Source organism: Papio anubis, chromosome 5 (genome assembly GCF_008728515.1).
Source record: "Papio anubis isolate 15944 chromosome 5, Panubis1.0, whole genome shotgun sequence".
Classification (NCBI taxonomy): Eukaryota; Metazoa; Chordata; class Mammalia; order Primates; family Cercopithecidae; genus Papio; species Papio anubis.
In genome coordinates, this window is record NC_044980.1 from 153,267,340 (window position 1) to 153,292,557 (window position 25,218).

Genomic DNA, 25,218 nt, shown 5'->3' on the forward strand with positions numbered 1-25,218 from the left:
CAGATAAAACTCAGAGAAGTGAAGAAATTACTCAAGGTCACACATCTAAAAGTAGTGAGATTGGGACTAGTATCCAGGTGGTTCTGGCTTTAAAGTGGGCATTCCTGATCTCTAATGTTACCCTAAGAACCATAAAAGACATGAAAAGCCCTGGGCATTTACGCAAGAGAACCCATGTCTAGCTATCTAGAAGTGTATGCCCATCGTAGCACCCTATTAGCTTTGCTTTTAGGTGACTCATTCGGTGTCCACACTCTGCAATTTGCAGCCCTCACTGCCTGCCTGCCTGCCTGCCTGCCTTACAGAAGCTACAAAGTCAAAGATCTTGCGGAGAGTGAGTTAGGTGATCTACAAAACTATGGCTGGGCTGAGTGCAATGTAATAGGGAGTTGTACGGACTGTGGCCAACCACAGAACACAGCTGAACATATCCCTCATCATAGGAATCAACTTCCTGGTTGTAGCTGATTGCTGCCATTCCAGAATGAAAACAGATTTGGCCAGATCCTCTAAATTTTTAAAAGAAATCGGAAATCTAGATTTTTATGTGACCATATAAAAGCTCCCCAAATTGAAAGGAAAATAATGCATGTCTAAAAAATATAATTGGAAAGCAAAATCATAACTGAAAAAATGTTATCAGTTGTGTGTTACCCATTACACATATAATGAAAAGCAGGGCATGGCAAAGCCACACAGATACGGGACCTAGCTTTTCAGATTTTGACTTCAACAAAATTGTCAGCGTCTTGGGTTTTTGTGGCAAGTCAGAACGGCAAATCTTAAAAATATTAAAACAACCACCTCCAATGGTCTTTTATAAAGAAAAAGAAGCAAGGTCAAGGTCATTCAGCTATTTAATGATATTCAAAGCATGCTTGGAGGAATTTGTTCTTACCTTCTTGGCAATGCATAGTGTGCGCAGGCCATCTCTTGCATACAAGTCTAGATGCTTTTGGGTCCGGGCTTGGATTTTTCTCAGTTTCTTTTCCACATTCATGTCAGGCACTGTCAAATAACCATTGTCCCACATGAGGCCATGTACAAATGCTCAGGGATCCCCATCCCCAACACCCTGGAATCTTGTGTAGTAGAGTACAAATGCTTTAGAGAAGGAATCCCTTACAGCCCACCTTAGAAACATGAAGGAGCTCTCCTGTCAGGTTGCCCTGGAAGATAATGCAGGGAGTCCTTAAATTGTCTGCTCTCTACATCTTCTCATCAAAAGCCTGGCTGAGTAAAGTGCTATGTAAGGGAGGTAGGTGGTCTAAGGTACTGTTCCCAAACAGCTGTTTGCATGAGAACCGCCTGGGAATTTAGTAATTGAGATTCTCAGGTACAATGACAGCCCAACTGAATCAGGGGACTAGAAGTTTGAATCTTTATTGTTACCTAAGGTGTTTTTAGTTTATTCCTGGATGGCCAACTGACTTTGGAAACTGTTCTCTAAGACTATTTATCATCTTCTCTGTCTTCTACTTGAGGTCTTATATCAAGTTAGGTCCCAAGACATCTACAAGCCTGGATCTCATTAGCTGAGGAGTTCTCCTCATTTGTTTTGCTGAGCTAGGCCTTCTCTCAATGCAAGAAATAGGTTTGGAGAAAACTTTTTTTTTTTTTTTTTTTTTGCATTTCCTATGAATCTAGTGTGAAAAATGTGTGTGTTGCTCAAAGTCCCCTTTGTAAAGTTCTACATAAGTTTCTGTCAGAGGTAATTTGTCTTTTTCTCTTGAAATTCCAATTCCTTTATCTAATTCTATAATAATAAGTTTTCAGCCAGGGTTGGCTGATGTGGGGTGGGATTGAGTCCATCACCACTTCCTTTAAGCTGCCACAGACATCATTTACCGATCTCTTGTGAAACTGAGCTAGCCTTCAGAATCATTCCTTACCAGCGCTGGATTGAGAATTTTAGAGGTCTTAAGATTGAACAGAATTTGTATACCTCACCCATCCTTGTATATATAATGCAAAATTTAAAATATAATTCTTAACAGAAAAGTATAATGAAGTCCAATAGAACTCTGATTTTTCCATGATACTACTCCAAGGCTGTTTTTATATAATATAAAACTTGTTTCAAAGATTATTTTCTCATTTTTCAGGTGTTCCTGGTGCCTTAAGCATAGTCTTCATTTGTGCATCGCCTGATTCAGCACTATTTACAATATTTTATTTTTAAAGACACCAGCTCCTGAGATTAAACCTTTTTGTCTTTTACCTGCAAGTCTTGGAGTTTACCTTCTTGCTTAGGCTGCCAGGAACCTCAGCATCGAACTGAACATTTAAACACCATAAATATAATTAAACCTGAGGTTATTTCCTCCCTCCTTTCAAAGTTTTGCTTCTCAATTCTTATAGTAACATTGTATGTGTGTCTTTTATTGAAAGCATCTCTAATCCATTTTGCAATCAGGTGAGGAGCAAATAAAGAGACATCTCCAGGGCAGTTTGGATGACTGCTGCTGAGGGATAGAGTGCCGTGGCTCCCTTGACTCAGAATTACTGAATTCACTTGTCTGCCAGAGTCTGGGGATAAAGAGAACTAATTAGCTCCCTTCCCCTTCTACACACTAATCAATCCCCATAAACCTCTTGGCCCTGATCCATAGCTGATAATGCAGGAGGCACAGCGCTGCCTGGGCAATTCTGAAGCTTGGCTGGAATCTACTATCCTGGGAGAATCATAGCCCCATAACTGTCTTCTTGTTAGCAATCAGGAAGCGGCTGCACACTAATTCATGCTGTTCCAAAATTGGACACTGATATGTAGGGACTTTGGAACATTTTTCTGGCTCAGTGCAAGTTTATGAAAATCCATCTGGGGGAGGCTGGGGAAAAGGATAATAAAGAGGAACACCTGAGGCTTCCCAGAGTGCACCAAGCCCAGTGCAGAATTCTAGCAGCACGAAACAAGTTCTGACCTGGAATTCAGGATACCTGGGTCTGGGATTTAACACTAGTTAACCATGTTACCTCTTGTAAGTCACTTTTCTTTCTGAGTTGAGTTTGCTTTTCCCCAAAATGAAGAGTTAGGACCACAATGTGTTCGATGGTAAGATAATGGATGCCCTAGTGCAAAAGACTGTGTGGATAATCCATGTTCAAATGAGTTTAGAAAACTGGGATGAAGTTAAAGATGTTTATCTGCTACAAGACTGTATAGTATTTAAATATACTAATGGACACTGATTCCCTAGGTCCAGAAGATGTAAAATGCACCATGTTTTAAGGATATTTGAGGAAAGCATCTTGTAGGTCTGTATTCCAGCTGGGACCTGCTGTACCAGGTGACACTACAACTTGAGCTTCTTATTACCATTCCACACTGCTTCTTCAACAATGGAACTCTCTGTGCCTGGAACCCTGGTAAGGCAGGACTTACCACAGGCTGGGTCTTCCAGCAGGTCCATGATGACCGAGTCAGCACCCTTGGTGTAGACAATGATCTCACCAGTCAGTGGGTGCCTCACAACCACAGACATTCTCTTCCTGACAGAGTCAAAGCCCAGGGTGCAGAGGAGGCTGAAGGTGAGGCAGGTGCCCTGGGGCAGGCGCACAGTCACCTGCTCAGGTGTCCGGGACACTAGTGTGAAGCTGTAGGCATGGGCAGCGTGCACCAGGGCGGCCTCATCAGGGCTCTCAGCCTCGTAACAGAACTCGGGCCTGGCCAGGTCTGGAGCTGGGGCTTCCAATGCCTCCTCCAAGGAAGTGCCTGACCCAGACCCCAGGATGTCACCCTGGTCCCACATGCTGCTCCTGTAGCCACCGTCATCGGTGGAGTCACCTCCACTGCATACAGATGCATCGTCTCTCTCATCTGAGTCCGTGGTGGCCACGTTGGCCCCTAAACTCTCCCCCAGGTCTGTGTCAGAGGGTGCAGTGGATGAGAATGACTGGCTGAGGCTCGATAGCTTCAACTTCTGGAAGAGCTGCTGAATCTTCTCCAGGGATGTCCCCAGAGCCTTGCTTGAGGGTTTGATGGTGACCTTGTGGCCAAAGGAGGAAAGTAGAACATTACTCTCAATGTTGGAAATAATACCAAGTTGTCCTATGCAGAATATGAAGGTACTTTTGCAATAAGTGAGGCCAGCTGTTTCCCTCCAGCCCTGAGATTCTAAGCATTGACAATGGTCATTTTCCACTATCTTTTGGTCGTCCCACTCTGAGCGTGGACAAAGGAAGGAAAAGGAGATGAGAATCAGAAACTCATAGTAAGGGTTCACATTTCCTGAACTCTCACCATGAATGCTTCTGCTTTATCTTTGAGTGCAGTATCTCATTTCATCCTCCCAATAATGCTATGGGATGCTATCATCAACCCAACTTATGGCTGAGGACATTGAGGTACAAAAAGTCTACATAAATTGGCCATGATCACCCAGTGTGTAGGGAGTAGAGTTGGAACTCAAACCCAGGTCTGCTCGACTCCAGAGGCTGGACTCTTTTTTTTTTTTTTTTTTTTTTGAGAGGGAGTCTCGCGCTGTGGCCCAGGCTGGAGTGCAGTGGCGCGATCTCGGCTCACTGCAAGCTCCGCCTCCCGGGTTCACGCCATTCTCCTGCCTCAGCCTCCTGAGTAGCTGGGACTACAGGCGCCCACCACCGCGCCCGGCTAATTTTTTGTATTTTTAGTAGAGACGGGGTTTCACTGTGGTCTCGATCTCCTGACCTTGTGATCCGCCCGCCTCGGCCTCCCAAAGTGCTGGGATTACAGGCGTGAGCCACCGCGCCCGGCGAGGCTGGACTCTTGAGCTACGTGCCAGCTGAAGCTCCCACATTAACCTGAAAATTGGGAGTTGCATACTGTCTTTCCCCAAATGGTACTTCTTCCCCTCTTAAAAATGAGTTAATTTTTAAGATAAAGCTTTCTGCCTCCTAAAACTTCCTGAAGACTTTTGATAACTTGCTGACTTTCCAGTGCTCAGGTGATTTTCAGGGTGGTTTGGAATCGGCATAATGAAGGGAGGTTGTAGTTTAAGTGTCTGGGTGAAACTTCTTGTCTTGGTTTTGTAGTTGCAAGTTGTACCACCTAATTATTCTCATCAGTGACTCACAGCGGCACTTGGCTAAGAGTCTGTGGAAGATTGAAGGTAAATTCACCTTCAGTAGAGTTTAGAGTATAATTTTACATACATGACCATTCAGCTGCATTTTTTTTCCCCATGGGAAGAACATCACACACAGTATTAACTATTTTAAACCCATATATAAAAACAGCAGTATAGCACAATATTACTAGAAACCATTATGGAATCGTGTAGATGTATGAGCCATATGTCCTTCATTGCCCTACTTGAGTTTTCTGAGCCACCATTTCTTCGCTTGTTAAATCCACGGTCCTGCCTCATAGAGTTGCTGGGTTGAGAGGATTAAATGATAATACAGGTAAAGTGCTGGGTATGGAGCCTGGCATAAAACCAAGTGCTCAGTAATCACTAACTCTTAATGTCTACCTACAGACACATAGACAAAGTTTGAAAGCTACATAGATAGCTCATATATATCTTTTTCCATTTTATTTAAAAATGAGGAAACAGACCCAGGGAGGGTAAAGAGACCTGTTCTAGGTCTCACTGTGATGAAATGACACTGTTGCTAGGACCCAAATTTCATGTCTCCCTGATTAGAACTTCTCCCCTCACCCCTACTCTGCCTTCTACTTCTCTACTTCCTTTACCCTCCTCCTCCAGCCATCGCTAGTCCTTACCCTCTGCCTGGGCTCAGTGGTTGTAGACACCATCACAGAGTTGCAGATGGTTAAGGCAAGGAAGAAATCAGCAATGGAGGAGGTAGTGGAGAGGGAAGCCTTGGCAGGTCTGCTGTCTGACAAGGTCTCCAGCCACAGGGCAGCATCTCGAACCTTGGTCAGTAGGTTTTTATCTGGAGTTACATCTTTTACCTGGAAGAGAAAGGCCAGAATGAGAGTCTCTTCTGGGAAGGAAGCCCACTCCAGAAGAATCTTCACATGCCTGGGGAAAGGATGATGCCGCTTCATTGCAGTCTTGCATCCAACATGTTTTCCTCTCCCACAGATCTGGCCATTGCCAATTCTTATTTGAGTCCTTCCTGTCTCTCAGTGCCACATATCCATCCATTACCAGGCGCTGACAGTTCTTCACTCTCAGTGTCTTCCCACCATTTGTGTTGCTTCCAGCCATGCTGAGACCCTCTACCCCTCAATCCTGAATTTCTGCACCAGCTGTAAACTAATATTGTTGCCTGTCACCTTTTTTATTTTTTCTAACCCTATGTATCACCTGCACAGTCTTCTTAAAACTCCATTTCCTCCTGGTATTTTTGACTTCAAAAAACCTTCAGGAGATAGCCATTGTTAGCGTGATCAATTATTTGGCATTTAGATTCTTTAACAGTTTGCATTTTCACTCTTTATTCCCATACTTCTCAACATGGACCCTCAGCTCAGCCTGGTGGTCTGTTTGCTGCCTCTTGGATGTATACTCCTCCTGTATTCCTCTGATCACACTTTGCTTGAAAAATTCTCTTCTACCTACCAAAATCCTACTTCAATAACCATGGAAAGTCCCACTTGTCCATGAGATCCTATATAGCTCACAATGAATTCTTTCTCCTGAACCACAATAGCAGATTCTTAACTCAGAATGTCCACAGGAGTCAGGCATGTAAAGTGAATGTGGAAGGTGGGCCAAGGTAGAGATGAGGACATTATGGGGTGGTAGGAGCTATGAGACCTAGCAAGTCCTACCCCTATCTAAAGGGTAGCTACTGCTCTGCTGAGTGCAATGCTCCAATACTGGTCTAGTTTGCCAAGTCTCTTGATTTTTCAAGATAAAGCAAAGATGATGCATGACCTATTTTTTTTTCTTTTATTCCTATTCTTTTTTTAGAAGAAAAAAGAGGAAGAACTGGATCTGACCCATGGATTTCCAAATTTTCACATCTTTGTAGAAGTTACCACTTGAACCATCCCTTTGGAATTCACTACATATTGACCTATATTTTATTTTTTGGTTTATGTATTTTCTCTTGCTCTGGCTCCTCTATTTTACCCCAGGGATCTGATGCCAGAAAAGCTTCTTTCAGGCAGTGAGATCTTAACCAGAGCAGAGGTGGTAGTGGCAATGGCAGTAGTGGTGTCTGGCTCTGTCTACCTCCCCACTGGCATCTTGCTTTGGCCTCTATTTTAAATTCACTTTTCTTATGTCCGTGTTTAATCTCTCTAGAGATAAGGTAAGAGCCTCAAAGATAGAGAGGTTGAGTTTTCCATGAGGCTGTATTTCCTAGAGCTCTAACTACAGGTTTTTTGAAGCAGAAGCTCAACAAATGCCAGCTCTCAATGGTTAGATATGACAAAAGCCATTTTGCACAAGGCTTTCACATAAGATCATTCCTATCAGTGTTCAGATTTCACAGCTAAATCATAGTTTAGAAGAGAGTCAATGGCTAAAAATGATAGACTGAGGGAATCTTGATTAATTTGTGCAGGGTGAAGACTGAGGGCCAATAAGCTTTACCCAAGTTGAGAGTTTAACAAAATCCCTTGAGAAAAGAGGCCTCAGACTGTTTTCTGACTACCAAATACAATGACTCCAAGAGGTCTGATTCTGTCCTCCCTAGGGCTGCTGGCACAGGTGAGAGCCAGAGAGTAGGAAACTCAGACATACCCCACAAGAATGGAGCACACACACTTCAAGAATGCCAGCCTTCATTCTGGGTGCTCTTCAAGAGTCAACAGTCATGCCCCAACTTGTTCATACCATCGTAAGAAGACAACTTCCAGAAAAAAGTCTGCTTATCAGAAGGAAGAGTGCTAATAAAACTGAATCAGACCTGCATTTCCTTCCATTGCCCTGAAAACAATTGTGTGAATCATCCATACCATGTGGTGTCATTATTTCCAGAAAACCTGAGAAGGGCACACACATATTATCCATGCTCTCTGCCTTTGACTCCAGTATTCCTGGTAGGAGCTCACATTTGTGAAGCTCTTCCTACCTTCCCAAGCAATGTCATTTATATAACTTCATCAGAATCTCATAGTCCCAAGTTGAGATGAAATGAATCCCGACTTAATTAAAACCCATAGAGATGGGCTGATTTGACCAAAGTTGCCTAGTGAGTTAGTGTAAAGCCAGAATCAGAGCTCAGACTCCTAAACTGCTAGTCTAAGGTTTTTCATTTCTGTGGTCACAGTAAAGTAGCTATGTTCTCTTATTAATGTTTCTCTGCAAACTTCTAAAACCAGATTCCAGGGAGCATCCAGTTTTTGTCATCAAGTCAGCAACACCACTCAAGGAACTCCAAACTTATTTCCCAACAGAGGAATGAGAGCTCGTATTCACGTGGTGTTTCTTATGTTCTGGTGCATCCATGGTCTCATTATATTCCTGCAGTAACATTATCTGTTTAGTACCATTATCCTCCCAATTGTCTCTGTATTTCAGATGAGGAGACTGATGCCCAAGGAAGTTGATTGTCTTGCCCAAGGTCACACAGTAAGTGGGAGGAATTCCTTCAGTTGATTTCAGTTAGTCTGATCCTAGCATTTATAATCTTAACACCTATATCAGGCAAGATCCTGCATGTGAAGGAAGTGGCCTTGGAGACTTGCTACCACCCAGGGTCTTTAGTGTCTGGGTATCTCAAACACAATGGATGCATTTGTATATCTAATCCTTAAGGCTCAGCAGATAGTCCATGAGAGTAATAAAAGGGATTATGGAAACTTTCTTTTTTCAGAAACTAGATTTCTTTTTTAGGGGGAGGGTACTTGAACGAGATGTTGTTAAATCTTACCACCACAGGTACCCAAAGTTGAGGAACAGGCTTGGAGTTGTCAAAGCTAAATCCCCTATTTTCCTGATGCCAAAATTGAGTGTCGGGGGCGGAGCAAGATGGCCGAATAGGAGCAGCTCCAGTCTTCAACTCCCAGCGCCAGCGACACAGAAGACCGGTGATTTCGGCATTTTCAACTGAGGTACTGGGTTCATCTCACTGGGGAGTGCCGGAAGATCGGTACTGGTCAGCTGCTGCAGCCCGACCAGCGAGAGCTGAAGCAGGGCGAGGCATTGCCTCACCTGGGAAGCGCAAGGGGGAAGGGAATCCCTTTTCCTAGCCAGGGGAACTGAGACACACAACACCTGGAGAATCGGGTAACTCCCACCCCAATACTGCGCTTTGAGCAAACAGGAACACCAGGAGATCATATCCCACACCTGGCTGGGAGGGTCCCACACCCACGGAGCCTCCCTCATTGCTATCACAGCAGTCTGTGATCTACCGGCAAGGCAGCAGCGAGGCTGGGGGAGGGGCGCCCGCCATTGCTCAGGCTTAAGTAGGTAAACAAAGCTGCTGGGAAGCTCGAACTGGGTGGAGCTCACAGCAGCTCAAGGAAACCTGCCTGTCTCTGTAGACTCCACCTCTGGGGGCAGGGCACAGTAAACAATAACAAAGCAGCAGATACCTCTGCAGACCCAAACGACTCTGTCTGACAGCTTTGAAGAGAGCAGTGGATCTCCCAACACGGAGGTTGAGATCTGAGAAGGGACAGACTCCCTGCTCAAGCGGGTCCCTGACCCCTGAGTAGCCTAACTGGGAGACATCCCCCACTAGGGGCAGTCTGACACCCCACACCTCACAGGGTGGAGTACACCCCTGAGAGGAAGCTTCCAAAGCAAGAATCAGACAGGTACACTTGCTGTTCAGAAATATTCTATCTTCTGCAGTCTCTGCTGCTGATACCCAGGCAAACAGGGTCTGGAGTGGACCTCAAGCAATCTCCAACAGACCTACAGCTGAGGGTCCTGACTGTTAGAAGGAAAACTATCAAACAGGAAGGACACCTACACCAAAACCCCATCAGTACATCACCATCATCAAAGACCAGAGGCAGATAAAACCACAAAGATGGGGAAAAAGCAGGGCAGAAAAGCTGGAAATTCAAAAAACAAGAGCGCATCTCCCCCGGCAAAGGAGCGCAGCTCATCGCCAGCAACGGATCAAAGCTGGACGGAGAATGACTTTGACGAGATGAGAGAAGAAGGCTTCAGTCCATCAAAATTCTCAGAGCTAAAGGAGGAATTACGTACCCAGCGCAAAGAAACTAAAAATCTTGAAAAAAAAGTGGAAGAATTGACGGCTAGACTAATTAATGCAGAGAAGGTCCTAAACGAAATGAAAGAGATGAAAAGCATGACACGAGAAATACGTGACAAATGCACAAGCTTCAGTAACCGACTCGATCAACTGGAAGAAAGAGTATCAGCGATTGAGGATCAAATGAATGAAATGAAGCGAGAAGAGAAACCAAAAGAAAAAAGAAGAAAAAGTAATGAACAAAGCCTGCAAGAAGTATGGGATTATGTAAAAAGACCAAATCTACGTCTGATTGGGGTGCCTGAAAGTGAGGGGGAAAATGGAACCAACTTGGAAAACACTCTTCAGGATATCATCCAGGAGAACTTCCCCAACCTAGTAGGGCAGGCCAACATTCAAATCCAGGAAATACAGAGAACGCCACAAAGATACTCCTCGAGAAGAGCAACTCCAAGACACATAATTGCCAGATTCACCAAAGTTGAAATGAAGGAAAAAATCTTAAGGGCAGCCAGAGAGAAAGGTCGGGTTACCCACAAAGGGAAGCCCATCAGACTCACAGCAGATCTCTCGGCAGAAACTCTCCAAGCCAGAAGAGAGTGGGGGCCAATATTCAACATTCTTAAAGAAAAGAATTTTAAACCCAGAATTTCATATCCAGCCAAACTAAGTTTCATAAGTGAAGGAGAAATAAAATCCTTTACAGATAAGCAAATGCTTAGAGATTTTGTCACCACTAGGCCTGCCTTACAAGAGACCCTGAAGGAAGTACTAAACATGGAAAGGAACAACCGGTACCAGCCATCTCAAAAACATGCCGAAATGTAAAGACCATCGAGGCTAGGAAGAAACTATATCAACTAATGAGCAAAATAACCAGTTAATATCATAATGGCAGGATCAAGTTCACACATAACATTCTTAACCTTAAATGTAAATGGACTAAATGCTCCAATTAAGAGACACAGACTGGCAAACTGGATAAAGAGTCAAGACCCATCAGTCTGCTGTATTCAGGAGACCCATCTCACACGCAGAGACATACATAGGCTCAAAATAAAGGGATGGAGGAAGATTTACCAAGCAAATGGAGAACAAAAAAAAGCGGGGGTTGCAATACTAGTCTCTGATAAAACAGACTTTAAACCATCAAAGATCAAAAGAGACAAAGAAGGCCATTACATAATGGTAAAGGGATCAATTCAACAGGAAGAGCTAACTATCCTAAATATATATGCACCCAATACAGGAGCATCCAGATTCATAAAGCAAGTCCTTAGAGACTTACAAAGAGACTTAGACTCCCATACAATAATAATGGGAGACTTCAACACTCCACTGTCAACATTAGACAGATCAACGAGACAGAAAGTTAACAAGGATATCCAGGAATTGAACTCATCTCTGCAGCAAGCAGACCTAATAGACCTCTATAGAACTCTCCACCCCAAATCAACAGAATATACATTCTTCTCAGCACCACATCGTACTTATTCCAAAATTGACCACGTAATTGGAAGTAAAGCACTCCTCAGCAAATGTACAAGAACAGAAATTATTACAAACTGTCTCTCAGACCACAGTGCAATCAAACTAGAACTCAGGACTAAGAAACTCAATCAAAACCGCTCAACTACATGGAAACTGAACAACCTGCTCCTGAATGACTACTGGGTACATCACGAAATGAAGGCAGAAATAAAGATGTTCTTTGAAACCAATGAGAACAAAGATACAACATACTAGAATCTCTGGGACACATTTAAAGCAGTGTGTAGAGGGAAATTTATAGCACTAAATGCCCACAAGAGAAAGCAGGAAAGATCTAAAATTGACACTCTAACATCGCAATTAAAAGAACTAGAGAAGCAAGAGCAAACACATTCGAAAGCTAGCAGAAGGCTAGAAATAACTAAGATCAGAGCAGAACTGAAGGAGATAGAGACACAAAAAACCCTCCAAAAAATCAATGAATCCAGGAGTTGGTTTTTTGAAAAGATCAACAAAATTGACAGACCACTAGCAAGACTAATAAAGAAGAAAAGAGAGAAGAATCAAATCGACGCAATTAAAAATGATAAAGGGGATATCACCACCGACCCCACAGAAATACAAACTACCATCAGAGAATACTATAAACACCTCTACGCAAATAAACTGGAAAATCTAGAAGAAATGGATAATTTCCTGGACACTTACACTCTTCCAAGACTAAACCAGGAAGAAGTTGAATCCCTGAATAGACCAATAGCAGGCTCTGAAATTGAGGCAACAATTAATAGCCTACCAACCAAAAAAAGTCCAGGACCAGATGGATTCACAGCTGAATTCTACCAGAGGTACAAGGAGGAGTTGGTACCATTCCTTCTGAAACTATTCCAATCAATAGAAAAAGAGGGAATCCTCCCTAACTCATTTTATGAGGCCAACATCATCCTGATACCAAAGCCTGGCAGAGATACAACAAAAAAAGAGAATTTTAGACCAATATCCCTGATGAACATCGATGCAAAAATCCTCAATAAAATACTGGCAAACCGGATTCAGCAACACATCAAAAAGCTTATCCACCATGATCAAGTGGGCTTCATCCCTGGGATGCAAGGCTGGTTCAACATTCGCAAATCAATAAACATAATCCAGCATATAAACAGAACCAAAGACAAGAACCACATGGTTATCTCAATAGATGCAGAAAAGGCTTTTGACAAAATTCAACAGCCCTTCATGCTAAAAACGCTCAATAAATTCGGTATTGATGGAACGTACCTCAAAATAATAAGAGCTATTTATGACAAACCCACAGCCAATATCATACTGAATGGGCAAAAACTGGAAAAATTCCCTTTGAAAACTGGCACAAGACAGGGATGCCCTCTCTCACCACTCCTATTCAACATAGTGTTGGAAGTTCTGGCTAGGGCAATTAGGCAAGAGAAAGAAATCAGGGGTATTCAGTTAGGAAAAGAAGAAGTCAAATTGTCCCTGTTTGCAGATGACATGATTGTATATTTAGAAAACCCCATTGTCTCAGCCCAAAATCTCCTTAAGCTGATAAGCAACTTCAGCAAAGTCTCAGGATACAAAATTAATGTGCAAAAATCACAAGCATTCTTATACACCAATAACAGACAAACACAGAGCCAAATCATGAATGAACTTCCATTCACAATTGCTTCAAAGAGAATCAAATACCTAGGAATCCAACTTACAAGGGATGTAAAGGACCTCTTCAAGGAGAACTACAAACCACTGCTCAGTGAAATAAAAGAGGACACAAACAAATGGAAGAACATACCATGCTCATGGATAGGAAGAATCAATATCGTGAAAATGGCCATACTGCCCAAGGTAATTTATAGATTCAATGCCATCCCCATCAAGCTACCAATGAGTTTCTTCACAGAATTGGAAAAAACTGCTTTAAAGTTCATATGGAACCAAAAAAGAGCCCGCATCTCCAAGACAATCCTAAGTCAAAAGAACAAAGCTGGAGGCATCACGCTACCTGACTTCAAACTATACTACAAGGCTACAGTAACCAAAACAGCATGGTACTGGTACCAAAACAGAGATATAGACCAATGGAACAGAACAGAGTCCTCAGAAATAATACCACACATCTACAGCCATCTGATCTTTGACAAACCTGAGAGAAACAAGAAATGGGGAAAGGATTCCCTATTTAATAAATGGTGCTGGGAAAATTGGCTAGCCATAAGTAGAAAGCTGAAACTGGATCCTTTCCTTACTCCTTATACGAAAATTAATTCAAGATGGATTAGAGACTTAAATGTTAGACCTAATACCATAAAAATCCTAGAGGAAAACCTAGGTAGTACCATTCAGGACATAGGCATGGGCAAAGACTTCATGTCTAAAACACCAAAAGCAACGGCAGCAAAAGCCAAAATTGACAAATGGGATCTCATTAAACTAAAGAGCTTCTGCACAGCAAAAGAAACTACCATCAGAGTGAACAGGCAACCTACAGAATGGGAGAAAATTTTTGCAATCTACTCATCTGACAAAGGGCTAATATCCAGAACCTACAAAGAACTCAAACAAATTTACAAGAAAAAAACAAACAACCCCATCAAAAAGTGGGCAAAGGATATGAATAGACATTTCTCAAAAGAAGACATTCATACAGCCAACAAACACATGAAAAAATGCTCATCATCACTGGCCATCAGAGAAATGCAAATCAAAACCACAATGAGATACCATCTCACACCAGTTAGAATGGCGATCATTAAAAAGTCAGGAAACAACAGGTGCTGGAGAGGATGTGGAGAAATAGGAACACTTTTACACTGTTGGTGGGACTGTAAACTAGTTCAACCATTATGGAAAACAGTATGGCGATTCCTCAAGGATCTAGAACTAGATGTACCATATGACCCAGCCATCCCATTACTGGGTATATACCCAAAGGATTATAAATTATGCTGCTCTAAAGACACATGCACACGTATGTTTATTGCAGCACTATTCACAATAGCAAAGACTTGGAATCAACCCAAATGTCCATCAGTGACAGATTGGATTAAGAAAATGTGGCACATATACACCATGGAATACTATGCAGCCATAAAAAAGGATGAGTTTGTGTCCTTTGTAGGGACATGGATGCAGCTGGAAACCATCATTCTCAGCAAACTCTCGCAAAAACAGAAAACCAAACACCGCATGTTCTCACTCATAGGTGGGAACTGAACAATGAGATCACTTGGACTCGGGAAGGGGAACATCACACACCGGGGCCTATCATGGGGAGGGGGGAGGGGGGAGGGATTGCATTGGGAGTTATACCTGATGTAAATGACGAGTTGATGGGTGCAGCACACCAACAAGGCACAAGTATACATATGTAAAAAACCTGCATGTTATGCACATGTACCCTACAACTTACAGTATAATAATAATAAATAAATTTAAAAAAAAAAAAAAAAAAAAAAATTGAGTGTCAGAGAGGAGGAAACTGCTTGAGATTACACATTGATTTAGGGTCAGAACTAGGACAGTTTTCACACCACCTGACTGCCATCCTCTTGTAACACACCGCTTTACTCCAAGCTATGCGTTATGTATTTCCAAATGCTGACACAGTTAAAATGTTTCAAGTTATTTATTCCATATTCATTTACCTGCTGGTCTGTAAGTGCTAGGAGGGCAGAGACTGTCTCTGATGTGTCCCTCATGCCTGGTGGATTGTAAGCACTCAAAACATTTGTTAACTGACTCCTTTCTAGGATACCACAATAGCTCACCACTGATTAACTCCTGCTGTCTGTTCATTAAAACTACTCTTTCATATATTTCCATCCAATCTTGTAGCAATGCGTTAAAACAAAAGCCTTCTCTGTAAAAGGCCCTGGCTCATCCTGCAGGTGCCAGGAACAGATGTCAGCTAACCTTTATTGAGTCACCGCAGACTTGTTGCCACAGGGCAAGGCTCTTCATGGCTTCTTTTGCTCCAGCACACTGGTTTCCTACGTGGTCCGTTAACATTTAGAAACCTGGCACTTGCAGCACTTAGAAAGAAAGCAGTGTCCTTTCCTACTGCTGGCCATTGTCTAGACTATTTTTCTGAAGAAAAAGAAATATAAATTTGTGGGGCCACCAGTTTTTTATGTAAGAGCTTTGTGGCAGGCAGACACTCAACTAGTTGGATTTCTTTCTATTGTAGAACACCTAAAATGCATACAACACCCCTTTGAGGAAGGTGATTTTTGAGCTCAAACGATATCCTCAAGGGTCCTATTATCATTAGACTATACTTATTGAGAATGCATAACAAAGTCAGGCACTGGGCTAAGTGCTCTCACGTCCATTATCTAATCGTCCTTAGAGCACTGATATCATTAGTATCATTCCACTTTAATTATGAAGCAAATGAGGCTCATTGCAGTTAAGTAACTTGTCCCAGGTCACAACATCACAGATAATGTGCTGGGACTTAAATCCGGTACTGCCTGATGCTAAAACCTAAACCCTTTAATGCTATGCCAACATTTCTCAAACTTTAACATGTACACATGTCAACTGGGGATCTCATTAAAATGCAGATTCTAATTTAGCAGCTCTGAGTGGGGCCTGAGCATAGGCAATTCTGATAAACTTTCAGGTGGTGTTCATGCTGCTGCTTTGAGTACCACAGTTTGAGTAGCAAGGGTCTGTGTTACATGGCAATCCTATTGTTTCTATTTCTTTCTAGCTGGGATGTGTTCCCACAATGAAGGCTGGGAAAAGTAGGCCAAACTCTACTCTGCTATTCTTCTTTCAGTTTTAATAACTCACCCAAGTTCAGATGGGTGACTATCACAGGTTGGGTACAGCAGTTTGTTGCTACAGGAATCCAGAGAAGGAAACAAACAGGAACCCTGGTTCCTGAGCTTGGAAGAAAATTCTTCATGGCATAGTTCCTCTTACGTCTCCATTTCCTCCTCCTCTCCCTGGATTGCACCTTTCATTCCAACTACTCCAAAGAACTACAATTCTCCATCTTGCTTCTACAGATTGTCTCCTCCCACAACCTGCACTCCTTACCCACTCCTCACTAGATGGTCTTCTTATTCCTCCAGTTAACCTTTACTCCTGTCTCAAAATTCAGCCCAGGTGCCAACCTTTCCAGGAAGCTTCCTTGATGCCCCAGTATGATATAGTTGCACCTCTTCTAAGCTCCTATAGCACCTCTGCAGCCACACATCCCAGCCCAAAGAGCATTGTCCTGTAGTCACTGGTGCTCCTTTTGCCCCTTCACTGAGCTGTAAGATCCTGAAAGCAGGAGCAATGTTCCATTAGACTTTATGTCCCCAGTCTCTAGGACAGTATATGCCACAGAGTAGGTGCTTACTGAATGTTTGCTGACTGACCCAATAAATGAAAGGCTTTTCTAAAGAAATGTAGACACTGGCAGAGGTGGGAAGAAGCAGGCCCTTCTGTTTGTTGTTGATGAGTGTCTCAACTGGTACAATGTCTTGGGAAGAATCAACCAAAATAAAAAATGCACATACTGGCCAATTTAGCAATTATGCTCTAAGAATACTGTAGAGAAACACATATATAAACAGATGATGGCTCAACCATCCAACTAATTATAGTAGTCATTTAAAAAAAAAAAGATGAGACAGCTCTCTTTTGAATGTCTACCTGTCTGTCTACACATAGGAAATATTCTTTAAAATTCATTAGGTTAAAGCAGCACAGTCCAAAACAGTGGGTACGGTATGCTTCCACTTGTGGTAAAGAATGTGCTTGTGTATATGCCATACTTGTCTGTTTCTGTACACCTTTGGGAAGGACACACAGAAGCTGCTAATCATGGTTGTGCCTGAGGTGGTGGGAAGAGAGGAGGGAGGGACACTTACTTCCTACCATCAGCCTTTGGTTCCTTTCAATTACGTAACCCTGTGGGCTATGACTATTATGGAAACATATCCCTGGTTGCTGCGGAGCTGGAGGCTAACGCTGTTTAGGGCAGTGATGTCTAAGGCTCTGGCCTTAACGACATTTAGTTTGAATCAAGAACTGGGAAAGTCCAATGTTAGTAAATGCTCACTTAAATCGGAACACATGGATTATTAGGGAAAGCTTTTCCCAAATAGGGCATAAGCTCAAAGGAAAAAACTCAGTGGTGAAGCAAGAAGGGAGTTTTCCAGATCTTGCCAGTTCCCACCTCTTGTGAACAGTGTCACTGAGGCTGGGTCCCCCCTACCCTGATTTGGGACACTGGGGGACAAAGGGAGTACAGATAGGCTTCACTGCTTCCTGCCCTGTGTGATCACATCACTTCCAGAAAGATTCTGTGTACTTGGCTAATTAAATCAGGACTCTTATCTAACCTTACAGTGGGAGTGTGTCTATGTGGGCTGTCCCACCAATTTGGAGCAGACTGGGAGTGCTGCATAAATTTCTTCCAAAGAAAGAAAGGCAGACCAAGATTAGTGAAAGGAGGCAGAGGTCCAATGACACCTCCTTCGCTCCTCTCTGTTGCATTCTCTTTGGAAGGGTGGGGTGGTGGGGGGATGTCCACAGAGGAAAGCAGTGTGGAAGTTTGGAGGAGCCTAACTGGCCCTAATACAAATTTTATGATTAGGAAGATATTCTTTGGTCTGATGGTGCTGAGAAACATTCTGCAAGTGGCATTTTTAAACAAAGACTCTGCTCAAATCTTGGCTGCTTACAGACAAGGAGAAAAAAAAAAAAAAGATTTCATTTTCCATCTGCCAGTACTATTAAACATTGGCTTGGGACTCAACTCACCGTTTTTATATTACCCCCACCTTAAAGCCACAGATTTTATTGCAGGCAATTAGGCGATAATCACTGATGGTTTGTTTTTTTGTAGTAAAAGGAAAAAAAAACCCAGCTTCTGTTGTTGCTGTTTTTTGTTGATTCTTATTTTTGGTTTAGAGCAAAGGGCCAAGGAAACCAACAACTGGCTTCTTTAGAAGGTGGTGGAATGCTCCCTGGGGGTTTCAGAGGCAAATTTTGACTGAGTTTGCTAAGAGAAGGTAAAGAACTGGTGGTTCCAAGAGATGGTCAGAACAGATTGGGTGCCAGATGGGCAGGTGCAGGAAGGCACAGAAGGCATGTGGAAGGGGACAAGTGCAGAGAGTCTGCCAGGAGTGGGTGGGGGTGGGCACCGAGACAGCCACCTGGGGCTGCCGCAGGAGCTCTCTAGGGACGACTTCAAGGATCTGACACCAGCTAGAGGTGTTTGATGGGTAAGCATGAGAGTCCTTAGAGTCCTGAAAGACTGCATACTTCACTCTCTTCAGCAAATGCCTCCCAAGCTGTAGAAAGTGCCAATTTGAGCCAAGTGAAGACTCTTTCCTGGTGGGGTGATGGCCTGCTTATGGAGGGTCCCCATCGTGGCTGCTCCCTACAATCATCAGAAATTAAAAGTGCTCAGTACTCAGCCTAGACCAAATACACCAGGATCTCAGGGGAGAGAGTTCAACAATTGTATTTTATGGAAACTCCCCATTTTCTCTTCATGACATCAGATATGTGAACATTTGTTCAAGGAAGACAGCTTCCCTTTAGAAAGATCATTTAAAACTTCCATTAGGCATCTGTCTAGAACACATAATTTTAAGAATTAAATCCTCAAAATAAACTCATGAGCCAGAACGATTATCTTCATTTTAACAATGGGTAGGTTGAGGCTTCCATTTCAGCAAGCCCACCAAAGTCACAGAGCTAGTACATGGGGTAGCTGAGATGAAAACCTGACACATTAGACCCCACATGTGCCTAATTCATAGCTGGAAGTTAGCTTGCAGGTCAGCAAAACATTATCTTATTTGATCTTTACAACAGCCTAGTGAGAATTATAAGGAAATTATTTTCAGGTGGTGAAAAAGACGTAGAAGGAGGTTTAACATGTTGCTTAAGGTTACCCAGCAAGCCAGTAGCAGAGCTAAAACCAGAACCTCCATTTCCTAACTCTGAACCCAGTGCCCTTCCTCAAAACTACTCAAAAATACAATTGTTCCACTAACCCCAGATTTTCAAGTGACCCGATTACATAAGAGTATACTTAGCTGTTCATAGGAAGAACATGTCACCATCTTCCCTTCCCCAGGCAACAAGAATTGGGACGTAACCCATGTGCCAACTTCCTTACTGCTCCTGAATGAACTTCGTCAGAACTTACCTTTGGGACTGCCAGCCAGGGCAGGACAATGACATCTAGGATCTGGAGATAGCTCTGGGGTTAGTGTGTCCCTCTCACTGATCATTAGCTAAAAGCCCTGCATCCAAGATTTTACTGCCTGGTCCAGGGATGCAGTTTTTCTGGGCTGCAGAGACTTGTCAGACTGAACAAGGGGCAGTGAATTGATGTGACCCAACTGAGATCCACAAAGGAAAGCTTCCTTTTTCTCCCCCTCATATTCTAGGGGAGACATTCTCAGGCACGTGGGATGCCTGTGGTACCTAGAAATGGAAGGTGCCAAAGACACATAGAATCTGTGCCTAATGAGAATTCACTAAAGTCGTTTTACAAATATTTAAGAAAAGAGCTTGGGGAAGTGTGTTACATTTATGGGGACAAAATTAAAAAGGATGTAGCAATATGCACACCTTGTTGTTATGTCACTTGGGAAAATCAAAAAGGGAAAAAAAAACCAACATGAAACTCTTCCAGAAGACATCTATGGATCATTTCACTTGTGTATTCATGAAGGTCATATATCTTAACACACTGTTCTTGTCTTATCCTTGCTAATGTTGCATTTCTGTGCATGACAATAATCCAAGAGAGGGAACTCAATTCTGTACTCATCCAAAGTTAGATGAGTAACAACCCAGAACACAGGCTCACAGTGTTTCTTCTTTGACACTGTCAGAAAACACAGTTCTTGGTTATGAATACTAAGTAGCAACATGGAAAATGTTTTCAATATCATGTTAAGTTAAAAAAAAATCCCAGCATCTACAATTGATATGTACCATGATTACAAAAAATGTTAAATATATGTAGTTATGTGTGTGTGTATTCATAGGGGAAATAAAAGACTGGAAACAAATTGGCCAAAAGGATTATTTTTACTATCTAATTTTCTAATAAAGGGATGCTAACATTTTAGGTCCCATCTCTTAGTATGTACCTCTTGTTCAAGATTGCTGGGGCTCCCTGTGGCCTCTTGTGCAAGTGCAGAGATTCCAGAGGATGTGTTTTTATGTTCCCTGGAGAAAGAGTGTATGCAGAGGAAAAAGGAGTAGGACAGTGGGCAGAAGCCCTGGTCTGGCCTTGACTTCTAAGGAATGCTGTGTAATCTCTGGGGAGAAACTTGGTTTTCTTTGCTTGCTACCTGGATGTTTGCTGATGGCTGTCCTAGTGGATCAAATGTGAAAGGACCATAAGCAGAAAGCCCCAGACCAAAGCCACAAACAGCAATGCCCATAGGGACTGAAGGGAATTAGTTAAGAGAATGAAATGGGCTGAGTAATCTTGACATAGATATTATTTGCTTCATAACTATTTAAAACTTATTTTTGATCACCAAGAAGTATATTCTCCCATTTTTCTTTGAACCTTACAGGCTTATCTGTTGTTTTTCTCCCTTATAGAAACATAAGCATAACTGATATTTCTAATTTCTACTAACAGTATAATTTTTAAAACATCCATAATGAGTATGCAGTAGCCCCCACCTCAGTGATTGCATAAATAGAGAAGGTGGGTGGGGGGCAGTGATGAGCTGAAGATGGCATGCCCAGTCTAAGAGTTAGGAACCTCTCAACTCAAGCCAATTGTTGCCATGAGGAAATGCTGGCTTAGTGTGGAGAATTTTTATAATTCAATTTTTAAAAGAGAAGCAAAAAAATCTATATGCTTACATAAGATCTCTGATTTCTAAACATTGAACATTTCTAATGACTAAGAATTGTCTATGCCAACAAAACACATGTGTGGACTATACACAAAACCAAGAGCACCATTTTGAAAGCTCTTCAGGGTTTGTACAATTTTTCCTTTTTCACGTTCTAGCGCCCCCTCCCATCTCTTCCCACAGAACACTTGCAGTTCAAAGGGGAAAGTCAGGGACTTACTATGGAGCTGCTGAAGGCCACAGGAGGCTGTGAGCTTTCACGGTACCCCATAGACCTTTGCCAGTAGTGGCTCTGGATGGGCACCCGGGCACTCTGGCTCCTCCTCAGAGGCTGAGCACCTTTTTGGCTTCTCCTAGTTGCTGGATCCTGGGCCCATCTAGCTGGGAAGGACAGGCATTGGTATTGGGTCCACTCTTCACCATCTGAGTCCAGCTCCTTTGGGGTCTCCAGTCGCTTAGCTGCAAGAAAGGAGTCCTGTTATTGCACTAGTTGTACCTTGGCTGGACTATGTTGGGGAAAGCCTAGACTTTGGGGTGGGGTAAGGGCATGGGAAGGGTCTATGCTACTCTGGAAAATTGGGCATCTGGACTACCAAGACTGGAGAAAGAAGGGTACAACTAAGTCCCACAGATACAAACTCTAGTGGATTTCCTACTAGTTGTGTGACTTTGAGCTTTGACATAACCTGTCACTTTATTTCCTCAGAGTTTTTTTTTTTTTCCTAGGTTTCTAACTCATAGGGATGTTTTGAAGATTTAATGATATAATGTGTTAAAATAACTAGCATACTGTAAGTACTGGTAATGAGGCTCTTATTATTACAAAGAGATCAGAAGCTCCCATGTAAATGGTCCACTATCACCAAGGCAAAGCGGATAGGGCTGCTTATAATGTTATCTCCACCTTTCTCTTCCTCCATCGCTCACACTCAAAAGAATGAATACTGCCCTCTTAAAGAGTTTCTCTCCTTTAAAAAGTGGGTGAAGGATATGAACAGACACTTCTCAAAAGAAGACATTTATGCGGCCAACAAACATATGAAAAAAAGCTCATCATTACTGGTCATTAGAGAAATGCAAATCAAAACCACAATGAGATACCATCTCACACCAGTTAGAATAGTGATCATTAAAATGTCAGGACACAACAGATGCTGGAAAGGATGTGGAGAAATAGGAACGCTTTTACACTGTTGGTGGGAGTGTAAGTTAGTTCAACTGTTGTGGAACACAATGATTCCTCAAGGATCTAGAGCTAGAAATACGATTTGATCAGCAATCCCATTACTGGGTATATACCCAAAGGATTATAAATCATTCTACTATAAAGACACATGCACATGTATATTTATTGCAGCACTATTCACAATAGCAAAGACTTGGAACCAACCCCAATGCCCATCAATGATAGACTGGATAAAGAAAATGTGGCACATATACACCATGGAATACTATGCAGCCATAAAAAGGATGAGTTCATGTCCTTTGCAGGGACATGGATGAAGCTGGAAACCATCAGCAAACTAACACAAGAACACAAAACCAAACACTGCATGTTCTCATAGGTGGGAGTTGAAAAATGAGAACACATGCACACAGGGAGGGGAACATCACACACTGGAGCCTACCGGGGGATGGGGGGCTAGGGGAGGGATAGCATTAGGATAAATACCTAATGTAGGTGATGGGTTGGTGGGTGCAGCAAAACACCATGACACACGTATACCTATGCAACAAACCTGCACGTTTTGCACATGTATCGCAGAACTTAAAGTATTGGGAAAAAAAAGAATTTTTCTTAGAAAGTGTGTGTGTGTGTGTGTGTGTGTGTGTGTGTGTGTTGGAGTGGGGGACAAAGTTGGGCGGATGGTAGCTGAAGGAATCAGGTCAGTTTTATGAGTCATATTTAGTCCATGCAAGGTAACAGTTCAGGCATTTTATAGCCCTATCTCCTAAATCAAAACTTTGCGTCAGTGGCAATCTAAGATATCTGTTAGAATAGAAGGTATCTTCAGGATGTGTTAAATCTGACCATGCACCTAGACACAGACCTGCCCTGATATGTCAGGTAAGGTGGCCTGAGAAATTTCCAAGCCTTGGTTGTGGTGACTGGCACACAATTGGGAAATGTCTGCAATCCATTGCTGACAGATAAAAATCTCGTTTCATAAAGTGCTTTGGCACCAAAGATCAACTGGAGGGGTACCACATATGAGATAACTTCTAACTTTTGTAAACAAATGAAAATTTACAAGTAATTGGAACAGCCCTGATCTGTGACAAGGAAGACCACAGGGATACATGAAGCAACTTGTGGAAATGCCATACAGCCTCTAAGAGAGCCAGGAGAATGTCTTTTATCTCCTTTTTCTGAGGAGAGCAGGGCATTTCCTTTTCGAAAGCGGGATGGAGCCCTTGGGAGCTCTCGTACCATTTTCTTGGTGAGAATACTCGCTGCCCATGATGGTACAACGTCGGAACACCATCTTGTTCTCCGTCAGGGTCCCCGTCTTATCGGAGAAGATGTACTGGATCTGGCCTAAGTCCTCCGTGATATTGAGGGCTCGACATTGAATGGATAAATCGGTCTCTTCATCATACAGGTCAAGGTCATTGTTCAAGAAGAACACTTGCCCGAGCTTCACCAGCTCAATGGAGACGTACAAAGAGATGGGGATCAGCACCTGAAAAGAGATGAGTTTCTACCACGTCAGAAACCAGGCAGGTTCCCTCCCTTGGGATCCTCACTAGCAGGTAGCAAAGGCATTTAATGGAAAGTTGAGGTCAGCTCACAGGACAGACTCTTTCTGTGAAATTAACGGTCAATGACCTCATGCATCCCTTGGAGTTCTTAGGGGAATCTGAAAAACAGATATGTCTTCTTTGACCAAGGATGTCTGATACAAGGTAGGCACTCACCATTGGTTGTCTGTGACTGAGCTGGGAGGGAGTGAGGGAGACTTAGCATCTCTGTTTAGAGTCCCCTGACTCCCTTCAGATCTCTGTGCCACCAAGGGCTGCTGCCCACTTTTACAGGTATTCAGACGTATTGTTAATTTCTCCCCACCGATTCAATACCTGGTGTTTACCAAGTGCTTGTTGTACATTTGATGCTGTTCTAAGTCCTGGAAATGGGAGTCAACAGAACATAATTCCTGGCTTTGAAGAACTTGCCTTCCAGTGACAAAGAACAAACAAATAAATATATATGAGTGGTGGTAAGTCACATGAGGAAGAATAAAGAAAAGTAAAGAGGGTAGACTGATGACTGGGTGAGATGCTTGTAAACCATGACCTTTGAACAGAGACATGAGGAAGCCAGGGTGTGAGTTGTGAAGTTGTCTGGGGGAGGAGCGTTCTGAGCAGAGGAGAAAGCCAGGCACAGGCCTGGCAGTGGGGGTGGCGTTTGGGGAGTAATAGGGAGCAGGCCTTGCAGGTGAGTGAGGAGGGGAAGAGGGCTAGGAGGGGAGGTCAGGGAGGGGAGTCAGGGTCCAGATCACTTAGGGCTTCATCAGCCACAGTAAGGACTTCAGATTCCACTTTGAGTGGATATGAAACCATGAGAGGATTCTGTACATAGGAGGGGTATGATTTAATTCACATTTAAAATAGATTACCCTGCAAGGTGAGTGCAAAATGTTCACCAATAAGAGAGCAGTGAAACAGCCTCCAATACCACAAGAAATGGTAGATGGAGCTCCACAAAAGTAAAACCACAACTTCCCTCATCTTTTCATAGATTGTATTTTCTTAGAGACACAAAGATTTTAAAATTCATCTCTTCATCAATTACTGC

The 25,218-nt window shown here is 42.8% G+C and overlaps 1 protein-coding gene across 4 annotated transcripts in view; it reads right to left on the reverse strand.

Annotated features, from left to right (window-relative positions):
* Window positions 1-25,218, reverse strand: part of ATP10B (ATPase phospholipid transporting 10B (putative)) — a 365,220-nt gene that overhangs the window by 49,460 nt on the left and 290,542 nt on the right. For all 4 annotated transcript variants that reach the window (XM_031666580.1, XM_031666579.1, XM_031666581.1 and 1 more), the window contains 5 exons: window positions 23,854-24,106; window positions 21,643-21,881; window positions 5,708-5,899; window positions 3,386-3,989; window positions 899-1,008 (listed from right to left, as the gene is read on the reverse strand). In XM_031666580.1, coding sequence (XP_031522440.1) covers window positions 899-1,008; window positions 3,386-3,989; window positions 5,708-5,899; window positions 21,643-21,881; window positions 23,854-24,106 — 1,398 coding nt within the window. The remainder of the gene's footprint in view (window positions 1-898; window positions 1,009-3,385; window positions 3,990-5,707; window positions 5,900-21,642; window positions 21,882-23,853; window positions 24,107-25,218) is intronic.